The sequence below is a fragment of the Carlito syrichta genome, unplaced genomic scaffold (genome assembly GCF_000164805.1).
Source record: "Carlito syrichta isolate Samal-C Ts95f unplaced genomic scaffold, Tarsius_syrichta-2.0.1 Scaffold113497, whole genome shotgun sequence".
Classification (NCBI taxonomy): Eukaryota; Metazoa; Chordata; class Mammalia; order Primates; family Tarsiidae; genus Carlito; species Carlito syrichta.
Window position 1 is genome coordinate 25676 of NW_007057593.1, and position 13911 is coordinate 39586.

A 13911-nucleotide genomic window follows, 5' to 3' on the forward strand; every position below is an offset into this window, starting at 1 on the left:
CCTCTGCGGCCCTTTGTAGTCCGAGTCCCACCGCCCGCCGCCCGGAAACCGCTGGCTCGTGTCACGTGACTCACGACCCGACCCCGAGCCGGAGCCCAGCCCGCTGGGGGAAGAGGATCAGATCGCCGTTCGAGAATCTGAAGGTGTCCTGGTCCTTGGGGGGTCTCTGGGGAGTTATATTCCAGGCTACGGTTTTCTAGGTTCTGTCAGGTCCTCAGGACTTCAAGAAGCGGGCCCTCAGGGTCGGGGAAGTGTCTGGGTTTGGGGTCTCGGGGAGGATGACTGGGCCTGGGATTTCGTGGGTGGGAGGCCTGGGTGCGGGGTCTCAGGGGAGTAGCCCACTAGCGCCAATTTGCCTTCCCTGTCAAGGATCTCTTGGACAGGCCCATCCGTACTGCGAGCCATGGGGGCTCTCTGGACCCTCCTCCTGGCCTTGGCTGCAGGCCTGGCCGCTGGCCGCCCACCTAACATCATGCTGATCTTTGCTGATGACCTGGGCTATGGGGACCTGGGCAGCTATGGGCACCCCAGTTCCACCACCCCCAACCTCGACCAGCTGGCTGCGGGGGGGCTGCGGTTCACAGACTTCTATGTGCCGGTTTCTCTGTGCACACCCTCCCGGTAAGCAAGGCCCGCCTGCCTCGTTCCTCCCAGATTCGCTCTGGATTGTCGTGGGGAGGAACAGGGTCTGTCTCTCTGTGGGGAAGTCTCTGCATCTGCCTTCCTCCCTTCTCTCCCCTCGTGTTCCACTTCGTTGACTCTCAGACTCTGTGACTTGTCCTGCAGGGCTGCCCTTCTGACTGGCCGGCTCCCAGTCCGGATGGGCATGTACCCTGGAGTCCTGGAGCCCAGCTCCCGGGGTGGTTTGCCCCTGGAGGAGGTGACCCTGGCTGAGGTCCTGGCCGCCCAAGGCTACCTCACAGGAATGGCTGGCAAGTGGCACCTCGGGGTGGGGCCGGAGGGGGCCTTCCTGCCCCCTCATCAGGGCTTCCACCGATTCCTAGGCATTCCGTACTCCCATGACCAGGTACGGACCACGGGGGCCTTCAGCCACTCTCCCCACCTGCCTCCCTCAAGTCCCCTGACCCTTGACCCTTCACCAGCCTCACCCCCCAGCCAGACCCCTCAATGGAGCTGCTCCCTCAGGGCCCCTGCCAGAACTTGACCTGCTTCCCGCCAGCCACCCTCTGCAACGGTGGCTGTGATCAGGGCCTGGTCCCCATTCCACTGTTGGCCAACCTGTCTGTGGAGGCGCAGCCCCCCTGGCTGCCAGGACTGGAATCCCGTTATGTGGCTTTCGCCCGAGACCTCATGGCCGAGGCCCAGCGCCAGAGTCGCCCCTTCTTCCTGTACTACGCCTCTCACGTGAGTGACCCTGCCCCACCCTCCTGGCTGCCCCCCAGTCCTACCCAGTGCTAACTCCGCTCTTTGTTCCCAGCACACCCACTACCCCCAGTTCAGTGGGCAGAGCTTTGCTGAGCGCTCAGGTCGTGGGCCATATGGGGACTCCCTGATGGAGCTGGACGCAGCCGTGGGGGCACTGATGACGGCCATCGGAGACCTGGGGCAGCTTGAAGAGACATTGGTCATCTTCACTGCAGACAATGGGTACGCCAGAGGGGCAGCGAGGTGCTCTGTCACAGGCCAGGGCCCTGGTGTCCTTCTACCTCAGCTGCTGGCCAATGACATAGTGGAGTAAGATATCAGAGAGGCTGGCCATGTTCCTGTTACACACACTGCAGCTGGGAGACTGGGGACCACACGTGCATAGAGAGGCTGGTATTGCAGGCCAGCAGGGGACAGGCACATACTGGCCATCTCTGGGCAAGCTTTTAACGTAGAAAGCTTTTAACTTAGGTGGCGGTCACCGTTGGTGGGTCAGGTGGTGGCCCACCATTGGTGGGCTCCTAGCTGCTGATGACCTTCTGTGTCCCAGACCTGAGACAATGCGCATGTCCCGGGGTGGCTGCTCTGGCCTTCTGCGATGCGGAAAGGGAACGACCTTCGAGGGCGGTGTCCGAGAGCCTGCCTTGGCCTTTTGGCCAGGCCACATCACTCCTGGTCAGTCCTCAGGCCCTCTCCTTATGGAATCCTGGCCCCACCTCTCCAACTTTGATGGTAAACTGAGTCACTGAACAAACCTCTGCTCCCAGGCGTGACCCATGAGCTGGCCAGTTCCCTGGACCTGCTGCCCACCCTGGCAACCCTGACTGGGGCCCCACTGCCCAATGTCACTTTGGATGGCTTTGACCTTAGCCCGCTGCTGCTGGGCACAGGCAAGGTAAGGCCCCCTGGGTGCTCGCCCTCCCCCGGGGTGAGTGTGGACCATGTCTGCGGGTCTGTGTTGAGTGGCATCCAAGTGGTGCCACCTTTCGGGGTCCTAGGTGGGCGAGAAGGGGGTGCTCATCCAGGGCCTAATCCAAGGACTGACAGCTCTGGGTATGTGCAGAGCTTGGGGCCCTCCTACCATGTGACTCCTGACTTGGCCCCCAGAGCCCTCGGCAGTCTCTCTTCTTCTACCCGTCCTACCCAGACGAGGTCCGTGGGGTCTTTGCTGTGCGGAATGGGAAGTACAAGGCTCACTTCTTCACCCAGGGTAAGTCCCTCCCCAATCCCTCTCCCCAACCCTGCTGACACCCCCAAGCAGCCCCAGAGCCCTACTCCCCCTCTTGCTCTTGCCTGTGCACCGAACTGACCCCTCCCCAGGCTCTGCCCACAGCGATACCACCCCAGACCCTGCCTGCCATGCTGCCAGCCCTCTGACCGCTCATGAACCCCCTCTGCTCTACGACCTGTCTGAGGACCCTGGTGAGAACTACAACCTCCTGGGGGGTGTGGCTGAGGTCACCCCAGAGGTGCTGCAGGCCATGAAACAGCTTCAGCTGCTCAAGGCCCAGTTTGACGCAGCTGTCACCTTCGGCCCCAGCCAGATGGCCCGGGGGGAGGACCCTGCCCTGCAGATCTGCTGCCAGCCCAGCTGCACGCCCCACCCAGCCTGCTGCCACTGCCCAGACCCTCAGGCCTGAGGGCATGGGCCTGTCCCTATGAGGGAGCCCCAGCCCAGGGCCCCTCTCCCCACCCAGGAATCTGATGGGTCATTATTGTGAGTAGGCTGCAGTGTATGAAGGTAGTTTGTACCTGATAATGTAATAACACCAGCTGAGACTTGTGATAATTCATCTATCCTGGGGTAGCCCTGTGAGGTCGGTGGGGTTCCCCTATAGCACAAATGAAGAAATGGAAGTACAGGAAGTTCAGGACTAGTCCAAGGTCAGCCAGGAGGTTGGGCTGGCTCTGGATCCTGTATCCTGGCCCCAGAAACTACTCAGCCAACGCGGTGATCTGTGTGTGTGTGTGTCAGTACACGTGTGCATACATCAACCACGGGAGTGTGGGCACATCTCAGGAGCAGGACTTGGTGCTTTTAAGAGTCAGGAACAGTGTGGGGAGCCAGTAGACCCTGAAGAGATGGAGCACCGGGAAGAGGCAGGTGTTTCCCAGGAAGAAGCATTCCTAGAGGTACAGGAACTAGACTGCCTTGGTTCTTATCAGAAACCTGTCTGAAGGCAGGTGATGAGTTGCACATTTCAGGTGGGGATAAGGGGTCTGGGGCTCTGCCAGCTCCTAGGAAGTCAGCTCCCAAGACAGCCCTGCTGTGCCCCCTCCACCCTCGCGAGACTGCATTTCACCGACACACACACTTCCTGTCTCTGTCCTCACCTTTGACCCGGTAAAAGCCATTCTCTACCCAGCAGACAGTGATTTCAGGTTGGGTTGGAGCATCTACTTTTGCTCACAACTCCACAGGCTTCATTATTATACTCAGAGTAACTTCCCGCCCCAAAAGCTCTTTCAAACTTGGAGTGACCCACCTGCCTTCACCCATACCCTCTTGCCTCTAAGCCCTGTTGGGGTGGGCTGGCCTGGCTGTTCCCTCCACCAGCAATGTTCTGCCTCCACCGTTGGCCTCATCTGCAGAGAGGGGCTTCCTGACACCTACTTGCATTTGCATGGTACAGCGTGCTGACATCAGGCCCATGTGTGTGGCCAGGTGGTGAGTCACGCACCAGGCACTCCCTTGGTGTTGATTGAGTGAGAGGAGTGCCGTCTGGATTTGCAGATACTTCCCCATGGCAAACACTGTTTGTTGCCTACCAAAGAGCCACTCCTTCCTTACTAATGGGTCCCCACTGTTTTCAGTGGTGCACAAAATCTCCGTGATCTCAGGGTTGCAGCCTCTCCCTGTCCCAGGAGGGTAGTGACTGGCCTGAGTCACTCACAGTCCAGTGATTGGTCCAAGAGTAGCCTGTGACCAAGAGTCCTGGGGCAGCCCTGGGGCTGAGGACCGTGCTGAGGCAGTCAGGGACCCTGAATGGACATCATGCATCTGCTGAGCCAGTGTCTCCAGCTGCCTACCTGGAGAGCTCCAAGTATAAGAAAATAAACCCTACCTGTTTAAACCACTGCCCGTGGACTGTGGGTCACTTGCAGCCAAAAGCAGCTTTGCTTGAATGTGGCCTGTGTGTGCAGTGTGCTGTGGTGAGGACCCTCCATGTTGTCCATGTGTCATTTCTGTCCCTTCTCATCTGGTTTGGGGGCTGCATTCACCACCCCTCCAATCCTGCCTCCTGTGTCTTAGAGTCATCCCTATAGGGCAGTGGTTTCCTTGGGGCACCAGGCAGCCACTGACACTGGCACAAAGGGGGCCCACATGCACTTGAAATCTGAGTGAAGGTGTTGGCCCCGATGGTGCTTTGGTTCAGTGAGGACAGAGAGGAACTGAAGTGGATGCACGATCTGAGCACCTTATCAAAAGATCAAACAGAGCCAGACGCTGTGGCTTGCACCTGTATTGCCAGCACTTTGGGAGGCTGAGGCGGGAGGATAGCTTGAGCCCAGGAGTTCAAGACGAGATGGGACAACATAGCAAGACCTCATCTCTACAAAAAAAAAAAAAAAAAACATTAGCCAAGTATGGTGATGTGTCCCTGTAGTCCCAGCTACTAGGTAGACTGAGGTGGAAGGATTGAGCCTAGGAGATCAAAGCAGTGGTGGGCTATGATTGCGACTGAGTGAGACCCTGACTTAAAAACACCAAACCCTCCAGCAAGAATTGAATGAATGCTAACACCCTGGCACATCCTGCAGGCACCTTCTCCAGCTCTGTTGGTCCACAAGAGGTGTTAATTGCTGTGTTCTCCCACCAGCACCATGCAGTACCAGGCACAGGGCTGTCAGAGGAGACCCACCCTGCTCCCATGGTGCTTACAGTCTAGCAAAGGAGATGCACTTAGCCCTGGGGTGTCAAATGCACGTGGGGCTTCAGTGTGATGGATGCCACTGCGTCTTGTAGGGTGGGTTGTGAGGATATTGCGAAGCAGGGACACAAGAGAAACTGCGGCTGCTGCAAATGTTCTCTGTCTTGACTGGGGGACCGTGACATGGTGCTTGCATATAGCAAGCCATGTGCTTCAGATGTGCACACTTGGTGATGTCATCGTGTATTTTATGTTTCAATAAGAATTGCCATAGCCGGGCTCGATGGCTCAGCCTGTAATCCCGCGCCTTTGGGAGGCTGAGGTGAGTGGATTGCCTGAGCCTGCGGGTTCGAGACCCGCCTGGGCGGCGAGACCTCATCTCTACAATAAATCAAAAAATCAGCCGGGCATGGTAGTGCATGCCTGTAATTTCGGTTACTTGGAAGGTTGAGGCAGAAGGATCGCCGGAACCCAGCAGGTCTAGGCTACGGTGACCGGGAGCGGCTGCTACACTCCAGTCTGGGCGACAGATTGAGACTCCAACTCAAAAAAAAAAAAAAAAAAAGAATCCATAATAAATGTCACGAAGGGTACCGGGTTGTACAAGAACATAATCAAGGGATAGGAGTGGAGAGAGTACCGAGTCAGTCAAGAATGCTTCCTAGTTGCCTGAGACCTGAAGAGGAGTGTTCAAACCCACCCTCTGCACCCAAGGTTGGAGAGAGAGACAGGTCCTCCCACCCTCCCATTCCTCTTGGTTTTGCTGTGATTCATCTATGAGCAGCAATGCTTTTTTTTCTCATCATCTCAGCTATTTTAGCCTGACGCACTTTCCTCATACAGGCACACACCCTCATGTATATGCGTGTATGTGCATGCCCACATGTGTTTACGAGTACAGGCATTCACACGTGCACATGTGTGCATTTGTTCACACACACATTCACTGTTACTACGGCCTCAAACACTGTCCATGATGTCCCTGCACTTTCTTCTCTGCTGCTGTTGATTGTAACAGCCAACCCCTTTCTCTGTTCTCCTCAGGTCATCTGTTCACCAGGACAGCTTTCCATTCCCACAAAGCAGCTTCCTCAGGGAGCCACACATCCTCTGACTAAGGGTGTTTTGGAGCAGCCAGAACATGTTGATTCTGTGGTTTCCCTTCAGGTGTGTTAGGAAGGAAGCGGAGATCTCCAGAGCCCAAGTGACCATGTGAATGCAGGATGGGGGCGGCACCTGCAGGGAGACAGCTCTCCCCATTGCCTGCCTTGCTCATGTATTCACCTGTCCCCCAAGTGACCAGAAGGGGGAGCAACATTTCCACAGAACAATGTTTAAATTCACCTCTGAATTTTTTTTTTTTTTTTTTGAGGTGGAGTCTCACTCTGTTGCCCAGGCTGGAGTGCAGTGGCACGCTCACGGCCACCCCAGCGTTGAGTTGCTGGGCTCCAGAAACCCTTCTGCCTCAGCCTTCCAAGTAGCCGGAACTACAGGTGTGCGCTACCATGCCCGGCTAATTCTTTATTTATTTATTGTAGAGATGGGGGTCTTGCCAAGTTGCCCGGGCTGGTCTCGAACCCGCAGGCTCAGGCAATCCACTCGCCTCGGCCTCCCAAAGTGCTGGGATGACAGGCTGAGCCACCAAGCCTGGCCCACCTCTGAATATTTTTAACTACAAAGCAATGTGTACTCATTAAAGCAATGCTTGCCCATCTCAGTCCTGGGTAGGAGATACAATCGGTTGGGGGGCGGCCCACACCCCACATTGTTCTCTGTGCTTATGTCCTGAGTGTGAGGTTCAACTCTACCCTCACCCTTATGTTGAACCCTGAACGCTACCTTTCGGGTGGCTGACATGTCCTTCCAACTTTGCACCCTGGACCTGGTGGAGGGGCAGCAGTCATGAAGGGGAGAGCATTTATGTACACCCTCTCCGTCCTCCTTAGCTCCTCCTCCCTGTGGATGCAGCCTTTTGGGCCCAGGCAAGAGCCGCCTCCCGCTGTGGCACCATCCCGTCGCGCACCTGCCTTGGCAGCATTCATTCCCTCAGGCAGAGGCAGGAGAAAGGGACCCCAGGGAAAGAGGCCTCTCCACCCCAGGGTGATAGCTGACACACCCCAGGCTCTCGAAGGACGGGGCTATTTGAGTAGGCCAGATCCAGGATTTCACAGCAAGAGTGAAACTACTTCCTGATCATTTTGCAAATGATATAACAATATGGAATGAGTGGTCACACTAGCCACTGAGTGTCCAGAGTCTGCCGCCTCAGGAAGCATCTGATTCTCTGTAGGGGATTCCAGCCTCCGACTAGGTAGCTTCTGCAAGACTGTCAGTCCAGCTGTCAGTTCACACCAGGGAGTAGATCTTGAGGCGGTAAGGACCCTACGAAGGTGGTCAGTTCGTCTGTCCACAGCAGAGTTGAGCTGGGCCAGGGTCTGGAGCTGCTGCCCATCCATCTCCTAAGGTCCCCCTCTTCTGAGCCCCTTGTTCTGCCTTCTTTTGACTCTGGGTATCCCCAGGACCCGCCCAATACATTTCCTTTTGTTTAAATCACCCAAAGTCACTTTCTATAGGTTGGTTGTGACTGCAGAATGTTAATTTCCTGCAGAAGGAAACTAACACCCCACCCTCCTAATCCTAGCAAGTGTATGGTGGATGAGAGGAATCAAACAAATTGGGCATGTCCCTGCTGTCATTGTAGGGCCAAATTTAAGACAGAGAAGCTGCCACAGATGGAAGCAGTGTAATGTGCGGAATGTTTGGGGCGGAGGCTGGAGACCACTTCCCGAGGAACTAGCCATCCGTGCCTGCCCTGCCTCCCCCTCCCAGAGGACCTCTGCATCTGAATGGTGTGCTCCTTCCTTTTCTTTGCCACTCCTGACTGGACAAGCCCTTGAACACCTCCCAGTGTGAACTGGCCAGTCTAGTCCCTCACTGGGGGTTCCTGATGAAGGAGCAGGGTGGGGGAGATTTTGTGGTGGCCAGTGGGGATGACACTGCTTCAGAGTATTGCCCGTGTTCCTCAGTTGACCATGAGTAAGATCAAAGCCTCCAGACACCCTAAGGGATTGCCAGTCAGCCTCTGCTCCGTGGAAAGGTCATACCACATCACCCAAAGGCATGCACTCCAAGATAGGAGGTTCTGTCTGGAGAGAAGCTGTGGGGTTCTGCAGAGGTGTGATTTGCACAGGCATATGGGAAGACCAAGGAGCCACCAGGCCCCTATGCACCAGATGAACGGCAGGGGCCAGCTGCTCCTGTCCATTCCAAATTTGCATGAAGGAAACAAAAACTAAAAGCAAAATTGTCCTTTTGTTATCAACATAAATGATGGTTGAGACTATTTGGCGGGGCTGAATCATTTTAATTCATTGAATTCTTCAGCTCCAAGATTTTTGTTTGTTTCTTTTTTTCATGATATCTATCTATTTGCTGAATTTCTCATTCAGACCATACGTTGTTTTCCTTATTTCATAAACTGTCCATCTGTATTCTCTTGTATTCTGTATTCTCTTGTATAATCACTGTGTTCTCTTGTATACACAATAATAAGATTATTACTTTGAGTTCCTCTTTAGGCATTTCATCGATTTCCTTTTCTAGGGATCTGTTACTGGAGAATTATTGTGTTCCTTTGGAGGTGTCATGTTTCCTTGGTTTTTCATATTTCTTGGGTCCCTACAGTGATATCTGGGCATTTGGTGGAACATTCGCCTCCTCCAATTTTATGCATTAGCTCTTGTAGGGAAAGACTTTTTTCCGGTAGATGTGACCTATAGCATTGGTTGGGTAGGGTGCTTTGCCTTTGGTTCTGGATAGGCACAATACTGTAATCTCTGAGAGATTTATTTGGCTGTAATCAACGTCAGCAGTGTCTGTGAGTGCCTCACAGCCTAGACTGTGGGCGTTTGTGGAGGCTGTGGTGGAGTTTTTCTGCAAAGGAAAAGTTCTTGAAAGAAATTTAAAATGCTACTGCAGTGAATACATGAATGATAAGAAAGCTGAGCAGCCTTATTGCTGACATGGAAAAAGTTTTAGTGGTTTGCGCAGAAAATCAAATCAGCCACAATGTTCCCTTAAGCCAAATGTTCCCTTAAGCCAAAGTCTAATCAAGGCCCTGATTCTCTTCAATTCTGTGAAGGCTGAGACAGGTGAGGAAGCTGCAGAAGAAAGGCTGGAAGCTAGCAGAGGTTTGTGCGATTTAAGGAAAGCAGCCGTCTCCATACATAAAAATGCAAAGTGAAACAGCAAGTGCTAGCTGGGCACGGTGGCGCAAGCCTATCTTTCCAGCACTTTGGGAGGCTAAGGCAAGAGGATTGCCTGAGTTCAGGGGTTTGAGACCAGCCTGGGCAACTTGGCAAGACTTCATCTCTACAAAAAAAACCCAAAAAATTAGTTGCATGTGGTGGCACGCGCCTGCACTTCCTGCTACTTGTAATCTTCCAAGTAGAAGGATCACCTGAGCCCAGCAGGTCGAGGCTGCAATGGCCATGAGTGTGCTTCTGCACTCTAGCCTGGGTGACAGAGTGAGACCCCGAACTCAAAAAAAAAAAAAGAGCTCATCCTGTAATCCCAGTGCTTTGGGAGGCCAAGGTGAGTGGATTGCCTGAGCCTGTGGGTTCAAGACCCACATGGGCAACTTGGCAAGACCTCATCTCTACAATAAATCAAATATTAGCTGGGCATGGTAGCACTTGCCTGTAGTTCCAGCTACTTGGAAGGCTGAGGCGGAAGGATCGCCCGAGCCCAGCAGGTTGAGGCTGCAGTGGCCAGGAGCGGCCACTGCACTCCAGTCTGGGTGACAGAGTGAGACTCCAACTCAAAAAAAAAGAAAAAAGAAAAAAAGAAAGAAAAAAGAAACAGCAAGCACTGATAGAGAAGCTACAACATGCTATCCAGAAAATCTAGCTAAGATCATTGATAAAGGTGGCTACACTAAAGAACAGATTTTCAATGTAGAACAAACAGTTTTATATTGGAAGAAGATTTCATTTAGTACTTTCATAGCTAAAGAGGATAAGTCAATGTCTGGTGTCAAAGCTTCAAAGGACAGGTTGACTTTCTTGTTGGGGCTAATGTAACTGGTGACTTTAAGTTGAAGCCAATGTTACATGCCATTCTGAAAATCCTAAGACCCTTAAGAAATATGTTAAATCTACTCCTCTTGTGCTCTGTAAATGGAACAACAAAGCTTGGAGGACAGCACATCTGTCAGCACATGGTTAAACTGAATAGTTTAAGGGCACTGTTGAGATCTACTGCTGAGGAAAAAAAGATTCCTTTCAAAATGTTACTGCTCATTGATAATGACAAGAGTTTTGAGCCGGGCTCGGTGGCTCAGCCTGTAATCCCGTGCCTTTGGGAGGCTGAGGTGAGTGGATTGCCTGACCCCGCAGGTTCGTGACCTGCCTGGGCAGCGAGACCTCATCTCTACAATAAAACAAAAAATCAGCCGGGCATGGTAGCACATGCCTGTAACTCCGGCTACTTGGAAGGCTGAGGCAGAAGGATCGCCGGAGTCCAGCAGGTCGAGGCTGCGGAGGCTGGGAGTGGCCACTGCACTCCAGTCTGGGTGACAGAGTGAGACTCCAACTCAAAAAAAAGAGTTTTGAATGTTATTTTCATGTCTGCTGACACAACATCCATTCTGCAGCCTATGGATCAAAGAGTACTTTCAGCTTTCAAGTCTTACTATTTAAGAAATACATTTCATAAGGCTATAGTTGCCATAGATAGTGACTCCTCTGATAGATCTGGGCAAAATCAATTAAAAACCTTCTGGAAAAGATTCACCATTCTAGGTGCCATTTCAGAACATTCATGATTCATGAGAGGAGGTCAAATTATCAACAGTAACAGAAGTTTAGAAGAAATTGATTCCAACCCTCATGAGTGACTCTGAGAAGTTCAAGACTTCAGCGAAGTCACTGCAGGTGTGGTGGGGGAATAGCAAGATAACTAGAATTAGGTGTGAAACCTGAAGATGTGAGCAAATTGCTGCAATCTCATGATGAAACGTGAACAAATAAGGAGTTGTTCCTTATGGACGAGAAAAGGAAGGTTTTTAAAGATAGACTCTACTCCTGCTGAAGATGCTATGAATATTGTTGAAAACAAACGATTTAAAATGCTACATAAATTTAGAATATTACATAAATAATTGTTTGTGGATAAAGCAGCGACAGACTGTGAGAGGATTGACTCCAATCCAGCTTTGGGTAAAATGCTATCAAGCAGCATCACATGCTACACAAAAGTCTTTCAAAATGACAGGAGTCAATGGATGTGCCAAACTTCACTGTTGTCATATTGTAAGAAATTGCAACATCTAGTCAGTTGCCATCAACACTAAGGCAAGATTCTTCTCCAGTAAAAAGGTTATGGCTCACCGAAGTATTTGGTGATAATTAGCATTTTGTTTTGGCAATAAAGTAGCTTTGTTTGTTTTTGTTTGTTTTGTAAAGAGTAAAAAGGACCACAGACTTTATTAAAAGTGAGTAAATGCAACATTATTATGTACAGATGGCACATGGTGCCAATTTTATTTGCAGATATAATACTCCAACTCAAGTTTACATGTTACACCTTTGCCACAGCCTTGGCTAACTCGTGAACTAGTGCAGAGTTCAGCTGTGCTAGAGTGCTGATCTTAGCATGCTTAGATATGGCATACTTGTTCTTGATGGTCCTGTGCTTTGTAAGCCCACGATTTACCATGACTGTGTTCTTAGCCAGATGCTGCATAACAGGAAGAAGGAGTTCTTCAGTGTATGTCAGGTAATGCTGTAGAGTTGGGGTCCATTCACCATTATCCAGAATTTTCTGTGCTAAGCAAAAAGTTCCTACTGCAGTTTGGGAAGGAGGAAAGTGCACCATATCATCATCTAGCATAGTCAGTTCCATCAGGTATTTGGCCAAAATATGTTGCTCAATATCAGCCTCTCCAATCTTAGACATTCTCCGAAGGAAGTGTAGGAGTAGAAGCTGACCCAGACCAAAGTTTAAAGCTTTCAGAATCTTCATTTCCATCTGTCTGATTTGATGCTTAGTGTAAGTGTTGTCAGTCACCAAAGCAAAGTCACCAATTTCTGGAGGATACATTTCTTCACATTTGCTTGCAACAACATGGCAGTGATACCAACCAGCTGCAGCATCTTCTTGGGCACACGATTATTCTGCATGAAGCGATCGATAACAGAAACAGTCTTGTACATGGTCTCCTGCAGCAACCCGAATCTCATTTGAACCTGTACTAACCATCAATTAGGATGACTCACATGTTTCCAGTGACTTCCTGGCCCAGTAGGTATTTTGATCTGATTGCTTGCTCTTCCTTAAGCCATCTCAAATAAGTATAAAAAACTTTCACATGTTCACTACAGAGGTTTGGATATGCCCATCTTCTGCATCCACATCACTCCCAGTAAGAATTACATCCGAGAAAGCCTGACACAGATACTTTTCTGCAGGGCCACATCCAGATGTTTCCATTGGGCTTGGAGAGGGAGTATCAAGTATCAGCCAGAACAGGCTCAGGTGAAAGCTTTTCTTCTTGAACAGGCTCAGGTTCTGACTCAGGCTCGGGCTCGGGCACTGGCACTGGCACTGACACGGACACTGGCAGCTTTTCCAGAGGTTTTTAGCAATACCTTTTCCAGGAGCTGAATTTTTTTTTTTAAGTGAGAAAGCAGGGTTTATTAAGAGGACAGAAAAGCTCCCACAGTTGGCGGGGGGAGGTGGAAACTGCGGGGGTTGCCTTAAAGTTTTGTGGGGTTTTTTTGAGTTGGAGTCTCACTTTGTTGCCCAGACTGGAGTGCAGGGGCACGCTCCCAGCCACTGCAGCCTCAACCTCCTGGGCTCCCATGTTCCTTCTGCCTCAGCCTTCCAAGTAGCCGGAACAATAGGCACACACTACCACGCCTGGCTAATTTTTTTTTTATTGCAGAGACGAGGTCTTACCAAGTTGCCCAGGTGGGCCTCAAACCCACGGGCTCAGGCAGTCCACTCGCCTCGGCATCCCAAAGTGCTGGGATTACAGGCTGAGCCAACGACCCCAAACCACCTTAAAGTTTTTAATTTCTTTTTCAGAGGCATTTTGACCAGTAGCTGTTCACTGACTTTGTTGCCAATGTCTCTAAGAGCTGTTCTTGGCCTCAGCCTGGGCTTGGAGGCTGCAGCAGCCGCCATGGGCACACAATTTGCGCCTGCCATATTGACCTGCGCCTTAGTTTTGTGTTCCTGGTGACCCGGAGTGCCATGGCTTCCTCTTCCCGAGGCAACAGCTCGGCGGGGAGAAGCAGAACACCGGAGCCCCAACCAGCTGATGGCCTGAATCCACTAAAGACCAACAGCCATACCTCCGCAGCAACTTGTTTGTTTTTTGAGTTGGGAATCTCTCACTGTCACCCAGGCTGAAGTGCAGTGGCACAATCACGGCTCACTAAAGCTTCGACCTCCTGGGCTCAGGTGATTATCCCGCCTCAGCATCCTGAGTAGCTGAAACTACAGGGGCATACCACCACACCCGGCTAATTTTTTATTCTTTTTTTGAGTTAGAGTCTCTGTCACCCAGACTGGAGTGGCTTCCGGCCACCACAGCCTCGACCTGCTGGGTTCCAGTCATGCTTCGCCTCAGCCTTCCAAGTAGCTGGAA

General features: G+C 51.6%; 1 protein-coding gene and 1 pseudogene across 4 annotated transcripts; one reads left to right on the forward strand and one right to left on the reverse strand.

Moving 5' to 3' along the window:
• The first annotated feature begins 39 nt into the window (after positions 1-39).
• On the forward strand, positions 40-4464 carry ARSA (arylsulfatase A). Of its 3 annotated transcripts, none has more exons than XM_021718981.1 (9): positions 40-143; positions 384-621; positions 787-1027; positions 1147-1365; positions 1439-1608; positions 1937-2061; positions 2154-2281; positions 2494-2596; positions 2707-4464. In XM_021718981.1, the coding sequence occupies exons 2-9, from the start codon at positions 404-406 to the stop codon at positions 3024-3026; spliced, it is 1524 nt and encodes a 507-aa protein (XP_021574656.1). In that variant the 5' UTR covers positions 40-143; positions 384-403; the 3' UTR covers positions 3027-4464. The 3 variants fall into 3 exon arrangements, with proteins under 3 accessions (XP_021574656.1, XP_008069629.1, XP_008069636.1); XM_008071438.2 differs by having other exon boundaries at positions 67-143; positions 370-621; XM_008071445.1 differs by having other exon boundaries at positions 67-143; positions 370-621; positions 2720-3024.
• Positions 4465-11718: 7254 nt separating this feature from the next.
• Positions 11719-13516, reverse strand: LOC103273994 (annotated as a pseudogene). Its single transcript, XR_505232.1, has 2 exons — positions 13321-13516; positions 11719-12919 (listed from the first exon to the last, which is right to left on the reverse strand). The product of XR_505232.1 is annotated as a G2/mitotic-specific cyclin-B1-like (transcript).
• Positions 13517-13911: the final 395 nt, after the last annotated feature.

Coding starts and splice junctions, on each gene's coding strand:
- ARSA (XM_021718981.1), top strand. CDS start 404: ATGGGGGCTCTCTGGACCCTCCTCCTGGCCTTGGCTGCAGGCCTGGCC. Junction 1,028..1,146: donor TTCCGTACTCCCATGACCAG/GTACGGACCACG, acceptor CTGCTCCCTCAG/GGCCCCTGCCAGAACTTGAC. Junction 2,282..2,493: donor TGCTGCTGGGCACAGGCAAG/GTAAGGCCCCCT, acceptor CTTGGCCCCCAG/AGCCCTCGGCAGTCTCTCTT.